The sequence below is a fragment of the Fusarium mangiferae genome, assembly GCF_900044065.1.
Source record: "Fusarium mangiferae strain MRC7560 genome assembly, contig: FMAN_scaffold010, whole genome shotgun sequence".
Lineage (NCBI taxonomy): Eukaryota > Fungi > Ascomycota > Sordariomycetes > Hypocreales > Nectriaceae > Fusarium > Fusarium mangiferae.
The window spans coordinates 1,043,774-1,058,524 of record NW_024573930.1 but is presented as its reverse complement, the minus strand read 5'-3'; the positions used below and the strand labels follow the sequence as shown (position 1 = coordinate 1,058,524).

Genomic DNA, 14,751 nt, shown 5'->3' with positions numbered 1-14,751 from the left:
ACCAAAAAAAAAAAAAAACGGAAACCAGACCGATACCCCATATTCTTAATTCTTTATGTACGATGACCGGATACTGCACTGTCTTTGGTTTCTTTTTCTGGGTTCTATTGCACTGAGAGCTGGTTATCTCGGAGTTACCAGATTGTGTCATGATATTGGTTCCACTGGGTGTTTTTTTATTACTGGGAAATTGGATCTCTTTGACATCGCCGTATATATGGATAAGATGGCGGCGCTATGAGATTTTGTACGATGCCTTTACTTGTATGTGAGAGCAAAAAGATATCCTGGATCGACATCCACCAGAATAAATTGATGAATATTGAAACAAACGCCCAGTGATGGTAACCATCAGTACTCTGTGTGTGTTTATCTTTGCCGCTGTATTTGATATTTCTGCAGCCTCCAAAACAAGAACACTGACATTTTATAACCTCAATTGTGTCAATACTGAGGCATCAGTGAAAGATCCTCTGAAGAACCACAAATTCTATAGTGACTCGTTGATGATTGTAAAGGGCCCTGGAGGCAAAACGGCCGACCCCGCTAACCGCCAACTAGATCATTTCATTGGCCACAAAACATCCCTAGGCCATTTTCCATGGTGGATATCGGCTGATGTTAACGACTTCGATCTTTGTGAGGACCGAGCTAGAACTTTTTTTTTTTCTTTCGATACATAGCGATTGGAGTCTTTATGATTTGCGATATTCGATAGAACGTTTCTTTCTCACTTCTACGGCCCTGCCGTGTGTATAGTACGACTGCTCTTTATCGGTTCGAGTTCTGAGGTTCTTCAATTCGGATCTCTGCTTCTCGGTTTTGTCCACTTGCCACCAAGCATGAACAACGTCTATCCTTAACCTTTCGACATAATACAGACAGATCATCCCCTTGACTTCAATGCTCGAGCGAACAGCTGCGAATTTGGAGTCGCGCAGTCTCCAGCGTGTATTTCACAAGACCTCGATTCGATCTCGACGATTACATACAGGCTTTTGGCAACATGGAGCCGCCGCTATCGACCTTTCCAGTTCCTTGCCAGGCTCTTTAAGAACTGCTCAAGCTGCCGCCCCCGAACCGGAGACAAAGCAATTACAGTCAAATCTACTTGCTTCAGTCTTAGTCCTCGACTTCCTTTACCCAAAATCGACTCTTCCTCTCTTACGCAATCTCTACCCTGAACTACCCAACCCTCAGTGTGCGCAAAGAACAGCAATCGTTCCAACAAGACGAGCATACTCATCGATAATACCTCCGAATACGACCGATACGAATCATGCAGACGAAAATAACGAAAAGGCCGAGGCGTCGACTCCTAATCAGCCTAAGCGACCGCACGAGACGGCACAACGTTACGAGATAGCCGACATTGCTGAGGACCCAACTCTGTTTCCTGGCGGAAAGCCAACGGTGAGCTCCAAAGCTGAGCCAGAGCTGCAGCAAGTACGGAAACTCCAACATCTGTTGGATAGAAAGGGCGGCCATTTTCAAGATGTTTGGGACCAGTACTCGGTGCTAGACAATGACCAAAGAGGTGTCCTACGTGGCCAGGTAGTACAGTATCTGACCCGCTCTCACAGCATCGTCGAGACAGGAAGAGCCCTCTCAATATTCCGCCAAATCCCGCCAAACTCATGGGATAACGACACCTTGACTGCAGGAATTATCTTGCTTCTACGGTCCGGGGATCTTCCTTCGGCTGTGGAGTGCTTCAAAACGGGATTGGAAACGAGAGGGTTGAACCGCGGACTTGAATACTTAATGGCGGATGCGATCAACTCGAAACAATGGGCGGCAGCTTTGGAAGTATGGGTTTCATTCTACAAGAGCCGCATCAAAAGAAGACCCGATGCGTTGGCCCCGGAACTAGAACGACTTCAACAGCTTGCGTCTCTTCCTGCACAGGGATCTCACTACTTCTCCTTCCGAGCCTATCTGGTTGGCGAAGGCGCAGAGCAGCATAAGAAGATCAGGAAAGACCCTGTTGCCTCGCTAGCCTTGTCCTCCTTCCGGAAGTTCTTTGCCAACATGGCATTACGAGAACCGTGCCGCCCCAGGCATGCGACGGTTATTCTTGAGACTCTGAAGGATCCAGATGCATACAACATGTACCTGAACATCATGATCAATCGCTGGATGGTAAAAGAGGAGAGTCGGGCTACCATGGAACGTCTTGTTCCTATTTACCAGAAGTTAAGAGAACTGCCAGACGCACAGCCTCTGATGACTGTCTTACGTGGCATGTTCAAGATTTGCTTCCCAAAGAGGACTGCCAGACTTGAAGAAATTAAAGACGACTGGATTCGTTACAAAGGCGGGCTCAACCAATGGGGATATGAAAAATTTCTCAAGTATTACGCTGAGAGGGGTGATGTGCGAGCCGTCAAAGAGTTATGGCCCAAGTACATCGAAGGTTTTCCTGAAGTGGTACAGTCCCCCCGTGGATTCCGAAGTACAATAAACGTATATGCCCAGCTTGGAGACGTTGAGAATGCAAAGAAAGAGATGGACAAAATGACCAATGAATACGGTGTTGAGCCGGACCTCGACAGTTGGAACACATATCTCAAGGCTTACATGAGGACCAACGACTATGATGCTGTCATGAAACTGTTTGAGGATATCGCGGAAAAGCACGAGCCGGATGCATACACCTATGCACACGCCATGGCCATGACTGCTAAAAGGGGTGATTTGGAGACTACCCTGGAAGTATTCAACAAGTCACAGGAAGCTGAGGTACCTATCTCCATACAAATGGGTCTGGCTCTGGTGGTGGCATACTGCCAGAATGGGCTGCTTTTTGAGGCCGAGAGCCTTTGCATTGAGCTAACCCATCGTAAGCTCATATCGGAAGCTATTTGGAACCAGCTTATCAACTTCAACGGCGTCGAGGGGAACATCAGTAAGGTTTATGAACTACTCAAGCGCATGAGAGAATTTGGCGTGGAATGGGATGACGAGACATACACCTTTCTTCTCCAGGCGCTTATCCGAGTCAACCAAATCCATTCCGCCTATAATTTACTGAAGCGTGGTGTTGAGGAGAGTTTATTCCTTGTCACCCCTGCACACTTTGCTACCGTTATGGCTGGGGCTGCTCGTAATGGAGAGCACGAGCTTGTTGAAAGTCTTTTCCGTCGACTGCAACAGTCAGATTTACCTATTACCTTCAGTGCTTGGGTTGCTCTCGTCGGCGCTGCCGTTAAGAGAACACCCGGTGTTGAGCGAACCCAGGATTTGGCTAAGGAATTTGTCGCGTACTTCGAAAAGGCTGCTGCGACAGCAAAAACGACAAAGCAGTCGGTGCCGGACGAGGAAGTTGAAGCGACCGACTCCAGCAATCTCGCAAGACTCAAAGCCGAAACCAAGTTCCTTGGTCGAGCGATCAATCTACTTACCGAGCTTCGAGACTTTGGCTCCATTGAAGAATTAATAAGTCTATTCGTTGAAATCTTCCCCGAGTTCAGGAGCGAGCAGTTTCCTCCTGATGTCATGGCCGCTTTGATACACGCGCTTAACGCCGATCAGAGATACCGCGAGGCCATTTCGCTGTGGGAAAAGACATGGGAAAGTGCCCTTGCAACCAGCCAGAAACGCTCAGGTGATGGCATTATGCTTGGTACCGAATACTGTCTGTCTCGTGCTATGGACGAAGTGGCAACGACATTCAAGAGGATAAACGACCCAGAGCTTCTCAGCAACACCGTTGACAAGATTACGGAGGCTGGGTTCAAGCTGACTCGGCAGAACTGGGTACGCATTATCCGTGATCTTTCTGACATGGGCAGATTTGAGCGTGCCGCGTACTGGTGCGAGAAGGTGCTCATGCCAGGGTGGCAAGGCTGGGCACCCCCTCGGCGCAACGCGCTTTTGATGCGAAATACCCGTACCCTGAAACCACCCAACAGTCTCCTCTACCGTCTACAGCAAAAGTGGATAGAGATGCGTAAGATGGCAGCCTGGTCTGCGGACGTCTCTCGCGTGCTATCAACTCTTGAGGAGAAGTGCCCACGTCTGCACCATGCTTTCGTCACATCAGAGATTAACTCGATGCCTACGGCATACGTCGTAAATGGTAAAGATGTTTCGCCTGGTGAACTCGACAAATTACTTCAAAGTCTGTCTTACCATTCTCTACTGAAGGTCAAGGAGGCTCTGCTCCGAGATTTGCAGAAGGAGACGAAGCGTGAGCAGAACCTTGGAGTGGCATCCGAGCCCCTGAGGGTCATTGACAACAAGACATGGAGGGAAATGCTGCACAACAGAGTTCGACGGTATGCCGCTTTATGGCATTCTCGACGCAACGCGCACTTTGAGCTGAACCAAGCACTCAAGATTCCCAATCCATCAGGCAACGTCACAATCGAAGCAAAGGCAATGGGGTCCGAAAAACCAGACGATCAGGTCTCCCGCCAACGCTTCAGCTACTGGAATGCGTTTTGGGATCGTTACGATCAGAAGATTCACGGCGAGAAGCCGAGACCGAAGATAACATACTCGCATGTTAATCATCATGGGAGCAAAACCTGGGCACACACAGCAGAAAGACGCCAGAGAATGGCTAAGAAGCGGGCAGAGAGGTTGAGGAGGCAGATGTTTGATGATGACTGATTATGTATAACAGATTTATGTGTATAAAACCAAAAGATTCTACTATTTTTGTACAATAGAAAATTCAAGCTATGACCAACACGTTGATCGTTTTCAAGTTCAAAGTATGGTCAATTTCTGGTTAGCTCTTTCACAACGATTATGACAGAGCCGTGTAGTGTAGAGATTCAATTGACTATCTAAACCTTCTATGGCATATTTTGCCTGGTATCGAGATACACCAAACGCCTGAAAGCAATATAACTCCTGGCCAGGTCCCTTTGATCCAATGCAATGATTAGACGGGGAAGAAGAAGAACGCCATCCAGGGCAATCGATACCCTCTACGATCCATTATACAGATATTTGGTTATAATAAGACCCTTTTAACGAGGGCGCCTTATGTACGGTAGGCATGCTGAAACATGCAATTACTTAATCAACTTTTGTCTAAGGAGACATATCACCCCGGTTGGGTGTCTCTGGAGGTGATGGTTGCTTGACCCCGAGGGAACGCAAGCGCTGCGAGAGCAGACCTTCAGCACCACCAAGTGATCCAGACCTGTTGAGAGCGAAGGCGTTACCGCCGTATCCAGGTTCACCTTTGTTCAGCTTCTCGTAGAGCGCAGGTCCCGACAGTGAACCATTGGTTGAGTCCTTGGTCGAAGGACGACTGGCTTGGGATGAACCAGGAGAACGCATCTCGTTGCCAAGAGCGGCAGTTGTGCCTGTGCTATTACTAACATCGCTGCTTGTGCGAACGCGGCCGGGAAGACAGAAAGGAATCGGGTCAAGTGGCAGGGTGTTGCCCGCTGCAGAGCTGCCAGTAGGGGAATCATTGACTCGAAACATGCTGTCCATGGCATCGAAAGCCTGAGACGAAGGGCCAGGGAAGATCCCTACGCTACGTCTGCGCAGCGCCTTTTCAGCGGCTAGCATAGCTCCAGGACCGGAGTGGGTAGGCAGCGGAGGATGCATCAGACGAATGGGTTTGTAAGGAGTGTAGCGAGGCTCTGGCCACGTTGTTTCATTTCTGAGCTTCTCCTTGCCATCGGGTACACGGTTTGCAAAGACGATTCGAATGCTCTTGTAAAGGTAATACCGCCCTTTTGCAGGGCAGCAAATGTGCAAATGAGCGAGATATCTCAAGATAGGGCGGTCACTGGCGTTTACTTCGGACGCTGCAGGGGCGTTTTCAATAATAGGACCAGCCGAGTAGCTGCGCTGCCTCACAAAAGTCTTGGTGCCTGGTTCCATGCCCGTGAGGTCATAGGGAATCAGAAACAGCTTGACGGCAGTCTTGTTCGGATTCTTGACAATGATTTGGATCTGCCCCTTCTCCGGAATACGATAGCTTCCGCCTGGAGGGGCTTTCGCAGAGCCAGAGCCGGACCTGCGGCTGGCTCTAGAATTTCGACGTGAGATTTGCTCAGATCCTTGATTATCAAGACCGATATCCATCATGTCTTCGCTGGGTTTCCTGTCTGCAAATCGGCTTTGTGCTTTCTTCTTTGCCCGATGTTCATCATCTGGGTTAGGAAGACCGTTTTCAAGGTCAATCTGACCAACATAGGGACTCGGCCCGTCATCTGTATTTGATCTACCATGAGAGGTGCTGCTGTAGCTGTAGTACACGGCAGGAAATGAAAGAGTAACGTGTGGCGGGCACTTCAGACTGGACTTGCATTTCCCCTTACCCAAGACGCCGATCTGAGCGACAAAGTCCAGGGGCTTAGAAGGGGTCGTCGACATGCGGCCACGAAGAATACTCTCTTCATAAGATCCGACCATAGATGCGTGCTGAAGTGGTGAAGATTCTGCGACTAGCGAGGACCTTCGTGGTCGCAGAAGAGCAGGCGTTGGTGGAGATGCACCGGCCTGCATGAAGCTTGGAGTTGAAGTCAATGATCGTCGAGGTTGATGTGCCTGATATGGGAATGCTTCTCTTCGATGCGAAGGGACACGTTGTGGTAGAGAATATCGTGGCGATGGAGACATCCACGGTGAGGAAGAAACTGAGTTGGGTATGTAGCGACTATTCCCAGTATATCCAAATCCATCTCTCGGTAGAGACATGTCGTGTTCTTCTGAGCTCTGGGCCTGAACCAAAGGACTAGTAGGTGGCTTATACACAAAGCTTGACGAAAGAGATGAGGATAGAGGCGACGTGGTTGATTGGAAACTCTCTGCACCCCCTGTAAATGGGATTCCCTTGTCGTGCTGGAACGGCGTATAGTGTCTCGGTGGTGAAGTTGCAATCCATGAAGTCTCTGCTGGTGCAGGATATCTACCCTTCGGAGCCGCACGATCCTTAGCTACTGCTTCCTCCTCGGTGAAGTTGCCGCTGTGTAGGGCCGATCTCGGCCGCTCGATGCTGAGGCCATCGCGTAGTCTGTTGTCGAAATCGGGTTGAGAGTCGTTCTTTTCGGGTGTGATTTGGGCAGGCGCAAGTAGTGAAGGTTCTGATGGCGATTGAGGTCGCTTTGTCTCGGGAGCAGGAGGAGCGTGGTGCTGAATAATAGAGTCAAACTGAGAGAGACCGTTAGAATTTGGATTCTACAGCAGAGAAACAGAAGAACGCACGTGACGGTTTGGGATCCAGGTCGGAGACTGAGCTCTCTTTAGTCTCTCGATTAGAGAGGCTCGATCCGATATCCCATTTTCAGCACATTCGGTTCTCTCGGGACTGTTGGTGCCTGATTGTGGTGGACTCTCAAAGATAGGCCCTTCGCAAAGGTCGGTACGAATGCTCTCCTCCGAAAGACGTCTCAGCGTCGGAGCTGGGGGTGGTATTTGGAGTTCAATAGGTGCTGCTGCTGGCTCAATAGATTCGTGATTATCTAGATCGGCTTGAAAGATAGGCATGACGGCGATGTTGAATAGCTGTAACAGCAGCCGTACAGTTTCTTAGTAGAATCCGTCATGAATAAAGAAAGACGAAAGAGCCGAGAGGTGGTGTTATAAAAGGTGACGGGTGATTCAATGCAGGGATTTTAGCTGATATTGGCATCCAACGGGCGTGGCTAAGGTAGAGAAAGGGTCTGATTAATGAGCCGAGATGTGTGGATAATGATGTATCATGCGACGAGGGCGATTAGAGCAATAGCCAGGCACGGCGTGGGTCGAAAGAATGCGAATCTGAGCATGGGATATGGGGAATCTGGGATCGTATCGTGGGACGTCATCCACCGAATATGACGACAGTTACACTGACGATGGAGTGAGTCTTGGGCGGTCCCGTCTTCCCCCGGGAAGAGCTAGAAAGGGCAAAGAAGAGGAGATGGGCTTATAAGTAGACGAGATGAGTTGTGTTGAGAGAGAGAGTGAGAGAGAGAGGTCATATGTTTAAAGAGAGTCTGAGAGATGAGGCGGGCAGAAATCAACAGGGTCTGGGTCTAGGTTTAGGTCCAGGTCCGTCCGGGTACAAGTAGTTATGATACGACGTTAATTCTATCACCAACTGGGGCTGATGGCGGTGAATGTGTGAATCATTCCCTAACAAGTCTAACGCTAGAACAAAGACTAACAAGAGAGTAAGTCATGTACCTTGATGTTTATAGATGCCACAAGATAGAGGAGTTGTTTATTTGAACAACCCTTTTAGATCTCTTGTTATACCGAGTACTAACAGAGGCGATATGATATCTTGCTGTGGTCACTACAGGTAGGTAGTTTGCCATGTTATGCTCGGTATTCATACCTTCAACACCATCAAGTGACCTACAGCTCGCAAGGTGGAGATACTGACCCCCCCCCCCCAGATATGCCACCTCCAAACTAACGACCTTTTTGGCTTGGTCCCTGATGAAGCATCTCAACTTATTGCTCACAAGGCACAGCAGAAAAAGAAACTTTTCACCCACGCTAATCTACAGTGCTCACGTCCCTTGCGGATACCTGACGTTTAGCGCCTGCTAAGAGGATCCCTGACATGCATTGGCTGTAATCGTGTGATGGGTGATGCAGACTTGACGTGTAGTACTTTTGAGCATAACACCGAGACATGCTGTGCTGTGCCTTGTTATTGCTGAGCTCTACAGGAAGCTCGACAGTCCATAGACCAGCCATTCACCCGATTTTTAGGTAGTGTGAACTCTCTCTTGTGTGACCTGGCAATGCATCCTCAACCCGAAACAGTTATACCAGCATCTTCCTCCATCAGCCCACTTACAACTGTAGACCAATGATGTCCTCAAGCCGTATTCGTTTGAGTCAGTTACACAACAAATCAACAAAGCAAAGTCGTGTGAGCTTTCTGTTATGTATGTACTTTTTGGTTGATCAGATTACGGCGCAGCTCCACCGAAACTCTCCGAAACCAACCTAAAAGTCACAAGTGCCGTTAATTACGGTGTCGGTCACGGTGAGTGTCGGCCCCACTCCTTCACCGAAGACAGTGGAGACATTTCTCAATTCTCATCAACGACAATCCTCATACACTCACAACGCCACGATCATGGCTCTCAAACATCAAAACGAAGGCGGCGATGCTGCCCCAGAGGCAAAGAAGCCTAAGCATGGCTTCAGAGTCGGCCCAGAGAATTTACCAGACGGTCCTTGGCGACGAAAAGGTTTGTCCTTTCTCCTATTTCACCTTTTGAAAATTTTCATTCACTTCACATACTCACATTCAACCACAGTCACGAAAGTCAAGAAGGAGTTGATTCACAAAGCCAAGGTCAAGAAGGCTTATGCAAAGATCAAAGCCCGTGAACAACAAAATGCGCCAGCACCAAAGACAAGCGAGCCAGTTCAAGATGAGGCTCCCGCAGAAGACGCCAGTGAGGACAAGCAACCTGAGGAAGAAGGCGAGGAGATGCACCCCACACGACAACTCATGCTTGCAGACGAAGCCAAGGCACAGGAAAACTCTGTCGGTGAGCCCACTAGCGATGGCAACAGACGGCGCACCAGACGACCAGGCTACTACGACAAGCAACTCGCCAAAGCAGCACAGCGCCAGGAGGAGGCCGAGATGAAGCGGCGGGAGTTTGAGCGCAGACAGGAAGAGAGGGCGCAGAAGATTGCTGAGAGGGAGAAGTTCAAGAAGGCCATGGCTAAGACGAGGGATCGTTATGGAAACAAGAAGCTTGGCAGGGAGAGTTCTATACTGTTGGATAAGGTCAGGAAGCTTGTTGCTGAGAAGTGAGGGCTTGCGTGAGAGATGGCTCAGCCAACCATGAATTCTGCATTGAGGGCGTTCAGAGGTTCTGTTATCGGGTTAGACAAAAGTTGACATACAAGTTTGATACCATATGACCGCTATAATCGAATCAATCTAAGGTCAGATCATAACATATTCGAAGTGCTTTTCTTGGTTCTGGCGCGGTACGAGACATGCTAGAGAGGCCAGTGCAGAGGTCGCATCGGTGTAAGGACGATCGGTACCTGCAGCAAGGCCACGGTGAGGCCGTGTCGACGTTTCAAGCTGCATCATATTGATGTGATGGGCATGTCACAGTTATTTGGGTCCGATGGGTCAAGTCACAACAGAACAATGTATCTTGCGAGAGACATTGTATGTACCTACGAGCAGATCACCAAAACTGGATGTAGGTTGTCTCGAAGTCTGCCTGCCAGTGAGACTGCGAGCCTGAAAAGCTGAAAGACGAGATTTAGATGAATTTGTGTCAAACAACACTCCCGATCTTGATAAATGCTTGCCATTACTAGGTCATTCCATGTGATATCGGCGGCCGACAAATATCGAATTCAACAATCGAACCACCAATGATCGACCACGGCTGAGTTTGTCGCAACTTGACAACGTCGAGTCCGTGTGAATCTCTCTTATTGGCTTTTGGAAACTCTCGGCCTTTATTTTGGTATCATTCTCACTAATACAAGGTTTCGAAGGAGGACATGACGAGACACTTGCAAGTTCGAGATGCTTCATCCAAACTTTGTTCTTTGCTCGTGCCTCGGCCATCAACAATTTGGAATACCTACAATGATGCAGTCATCTAACAAGGACTAGCTTGCGAGTATTTCCATATACAGCATATGTAAGCGGGCTGATGACTTGTCGCCATCAATGACAGCTCCAGGTCTTGAAACAGTCGAGCCAGTAGCCCCTACAAACTTGGCGGTGACATGACGGAAAGTTACCCTTTGTCGTGTGTTAAAACCGAAAGCTTGTCGGGTTTAGCAGCATATATGAGTGATCATATACCTATTCCTGCCTTGGTATGAACGTTACATCTGTCAGATCGAATATGGTGATCCGGTGTAAGTTACCGGCGCGCTTACCAGTGACGGATAGATCAAGGGGCTAGTCTAACGTTATGTCGAAGCTGCCGCAGGGTACGACGACGACGATCAAACATGAAACTCTTGTGCGATCGGGTAATACTGCACAGGTAGAGTATTTCTAAGCTACGTGGCTTTATAATGAGAGGACATATGGCGTTCGGAAGTAGAGCGAAAAATGCTGGAATGGGAAACAAGAGCGAAAGAGTGGCCCCAAGAGTTGAAGAGTCGACAATTTGAAACAAGCGACGGTGATGGAGCGGGAGTTTCAAGATATGCCTCGTCAGCTGTCAAAGGAAGTGATCGGACCCAAGGAAGAGAAGATCAGTCAGACATGTCACACATCAGAGTTGACTTGGTGAACCCATCCATCCATCAGTACATATCACGAGGCTGTGTAATCATGAGGGTTGCAAATGGAGGTTTCCGCAAGTAGCAATGGTAACGTTCAAGGCTGAGTGTGTAATGCTTATGCTTGTCAGCTGTGTATTCAATGTTACTCTCCTCAACAAGATGTCTCGTCTCATATGGGGAGATTGAAAAGTTCCAGGGACGTGGTCGTGGTCGTGACATGCTCCAGTCACTATCAAGAGGACCCCTGCTCACGAAACCGATCCATGCAATCATGTCCACTCGACTATACCCCTTTCTAACACGTGCATCAAGTATATTTTCAGGGTCGTGGGTTTCATGATGGAATTGGACAAAGGAGAGGAGAGGCCCGGCTTATGAAGGGAACCCCCGAAAATAGATACAAGTACAACACTCAAGCAAGCAAGCAAACAATGGTACATACCTAATTAACAAAAGTCAACCAACGACGTTGTATTATGCTAGGTTACTCTCCAAATGGAGAGCACACTCAACTCGCATGACTGGCATTCATCCATATTCTACCGAGTAGCAAGGGCCTAAATCCTCTCATCCCACTACACGTTTCATGATATGCGTTTCGTCAATGCCTTACGCAAAGGCTGAACTGAAAAGGGAAAGGGAAAAACCACTCTGTCTGAAACAGCGGAGCTTTTGCCATCACGACAACGCAACACGAGCTTTACCGTCTTTTTGCCATGTATGCGTACCCTTGCTTTTACCCATTAATGAACAAAGACATGCATACATACATACAGACAGACAGACAGACAGACATACATATGCACTGAACCTAATTCAAGCGATATGGCTGCTTGCAGCTGCGTCGAGGTTAACATCGTGTTTAGGCGGGTGTCCGTCTTGTGCAACACAACCCTAATAAGCTGCTGTACGTAGAGTAGGTTTTGACGGTTGAATAAAGGAAGCTTTGGCTGTTTTGCCACAAGTCTATCGTCTATGAAATTCACTGCATTCCATAGGTAGCTGCAGTAGTACGGAGTAGAGGTCAGTGGATTGTGTCTCGGCAGCTCTCCCTAGCTCCACGATCCCTTCTCAGAGCTTGTATCCATACAGACTCTTGAAGAGTGCCTATTGTGAATTCGATATCTGACAAAAGCAATGTCTCCCCGTCATCAGCAGTCTTTATTACTCTTGCAGGCGGGGTTCATGTCATCGGATCGACACTGCGGAGGAGGACAAGTTTCGATCCATCCCCCCCATGAAATGTCCCGTCCATTACCAGCCGCGGCCGCCACAAGCGCCTCTTTTCTGCATTGGCTTTTCCGTGAACATCGCGTGCGTGAGTGTGAGTGTGTGTGCCGTCTCTTGTTCCTTCAGCCAGAAAGGCTTGCTTTGTGTCCCCCCTGGGGCCTGGTTTGTTGCCCCTGGGTCTTTGCGTCTAGCGGCATACGCTAGCCAAGGCGTCTCTGCAGGTGGAGGGTGTTAGTTTGAAGACCGTCTTGAGGCTGGAGATGAGAGGGAGATTGAACGAATTTGAGGGGAGTTTTGGTGACGGGCATCATTGTTAGAGATTGTCAATCATGTCCAATTCTGTATTTCATCTTCTCTGGACAGATGAAATGCCGTTGGTGCCCAATAGTGAATCTGCATACCTTGCATGTACTTATTCAGACTCCTCAGCATGGTTACTAGCTACCTTATACTTCGCATCTGCAGCATCACGGTAATTATACGAATGCTAGCTAGAACGCCCCCCTATTCACCAAGGCCCGGACTAAATTCTCAGTCACTCAGATAAATGCTCCGTAGTCATAGACAACGTATGCAATTCGTCAGCTCCCAATTAAAATAAGACCCTGCTCAAGAGCCCTACAGTAACTATCTTCCGACACGGCGGTTGCTGAGACGTGGGTCAATATCATTCCAATAACCTTCTCCCTGTTATAGCCGTCGTGAAGTGGCAGGGACAGTTTTGGACATATGTACATATCGCATTTGCAGGAATTACAATTCAACCTTAGGCTATAAACCAGGTAAAGTTAAAATAAAATACCCAATCCAACCAGACCCGAGCATGTGACGGTTGTGAGCTGGTTTTGTCGGAGGTTTATCAGATAGTTTGGGTGAGACAAGCAACGTATTTGACGACATAATCGGCGAACACTCAATCCGAATCCTGTGTGAAGCTGCATGTACATACATACAGCACTAGAGATTAGCCCCTGATGTACTACCAAGCCCTGCTCCTTGAGCGTAAGAGCCCAACCGCTCACTTCTCTTTGTTGACATTGACATTTCTTCTTGACAGATGGAACATCCTTCATCGTGAGACGGGCTGGAGAACACTGGTCACAGCTGCTAAACCCGCCCTGGCCTGGAACGGCTAACTAGGGGCCGTTTAGCGCGTTGGCCCAAGGCCCCAGGTCCCCTCCCCTCCACGGGCGGGCTCTCCCCTTGAACCTAAGCTGTAACCCCTCTCGCTGGGCTGCCTTCCATTCTCCGTCCCTGCCAGGTTTAGTGGATGATCCCCTGGGCTGGCCCACTGCCCTCTGCTCACTGCCCTGGGGCTGGGGACTTCCCTTCAGTCAGTGGCTGTTCATCCCATCCACATTCGGATCCCACCTCACTAGACGTCTGTCTCCATTCATTCCTCACAGTCTCCTTGGGTGAACCAGGACCACGACATATCCGGATCAGATTGCTCTGCTGTCTCTTTCTTGCCTTCCATTTGTTGTGTCGTATTATCATTGTGCTGTGTTATGCTGTTGTGCTGTACTTGACCTGGAGTTCCAACGAAATCTCTTTGTCATCCTTTTCTGTTACGTCTTCCCTCTCTTCGCCGAATTCATCATCTTCTTCATTGCTTCCATCGCCATCTTACACTTAGCTCAGCTCTATCCGACAACGCCCATCATACATCGCTTAGCTTAGCCTCTCTTTCGCTCTCTCTCTCTCTCTCTCTCTCGTACATAGAGATTCATTCGCTTCTTTTCCCTCCTGCGTCGAATCTGCGAATACAACCTTCTGCATTGTTCATCTCCATCCTGGCCGACGTTCCTCTAGCGAATCCATCGTTAGAAGCCCCTGGTCCGTTTCTACACCCAGGCCCTTGTCCTCATCAAACCCTCCACACGCCCCCTGGCCTGGCTCCGTCGACTTCTCTCGCTGTCTGCTGGCTTGGCCTTGACCTTAACCTGACATTTGCTGGGCTGTCCATTGCTTCCTGACTTTTGAACTCCATTCAAAGTTCTTGTCAGTCGCCCTCACTGAAGGGCCACTACCGTGCGACAGCTATCAACAAAATATTGCTACCCCGTTCCGATTCGACCGCCCGCCGACCGCCTCAACAACGTCCTTTTTACGTCGATTTTCCCACTACTTGCTCCGCGATTCTTGGTCCAACCGACCCCTTTGCTCTCCGTTACGACCTCGTCCATGACGCCTGCTCTTTAGCTGCGTCGTGTCGCTTGCTACCTTGGGCTGCAACAACCCCGTATTTGAATGCCGTATCCGCCGTGAGCACCACATTTCGATCGCTTCACCCCAAGTTCCAAGACAAACCTTTGCTGCTTC

General features: G+C 49.0%; 3 protein-coding genes across 3 annotated transcripts; 2 read left to right on the top strand and 1 right to left on the bottom strand.

The window, feature by feature from the left end:
• Window positions 1-903: 903 nt before the first annotated feature.
• On the top strand, window positions 904-4,617 carry FMAN_02441 (uncharacterized protein; the record flags this gene model as incomplete). The annotated part of the gene is made up of 1 exon (XM_041820003.1): window positions 904-4,617. One exon carries the CDS (start codon window positions 904-906, stop codon window positions 4,615-4,617), a length of 3,714 nt encoding a protein of 1,237 aa, XP_041685926.1.
• Window positions 4,618-5,046: 429 nt separating this feature from the next.
• On the bottom strand, window positions 5,047-7,461 carry FMAN_02440 (uncharacterized protein; the record flags this gene model as incomplete). The annotated part of the gene is made up of 2 exons (XM_041820002.1): window positions 5,047-7,125; window positions 7,180-7,461. 2 exons carry the CDS (start codon window positions 7,459-7,461, stop codon window positions 5,047-5,049), a joined length of 2,361 nt encoding a protein of 786 aa, XP_041685925.1.
• A 1,591-nt stretch (window positions 7,462-9,052) lies between these two features.
• On the top strand, window positions 9,053-9,745 carry FMAN_02439 (uncharacterized protein; the record flags this gene model as incomplete). Its single annotated transcript, XM_041820000.1, has 2 exons — window positions 9,053-9,167; window positions 9,237-9,745. 2 exons carry the CDS (start codon window positions 9,053-9,055, stop codon window positions 9,743-9,745), a joined length of 624 nt encoding a protein of 207 aa, XP_041685924.1.
• Window positions 9,746-14,751: the final 5,006 nt, after the last annotated feature.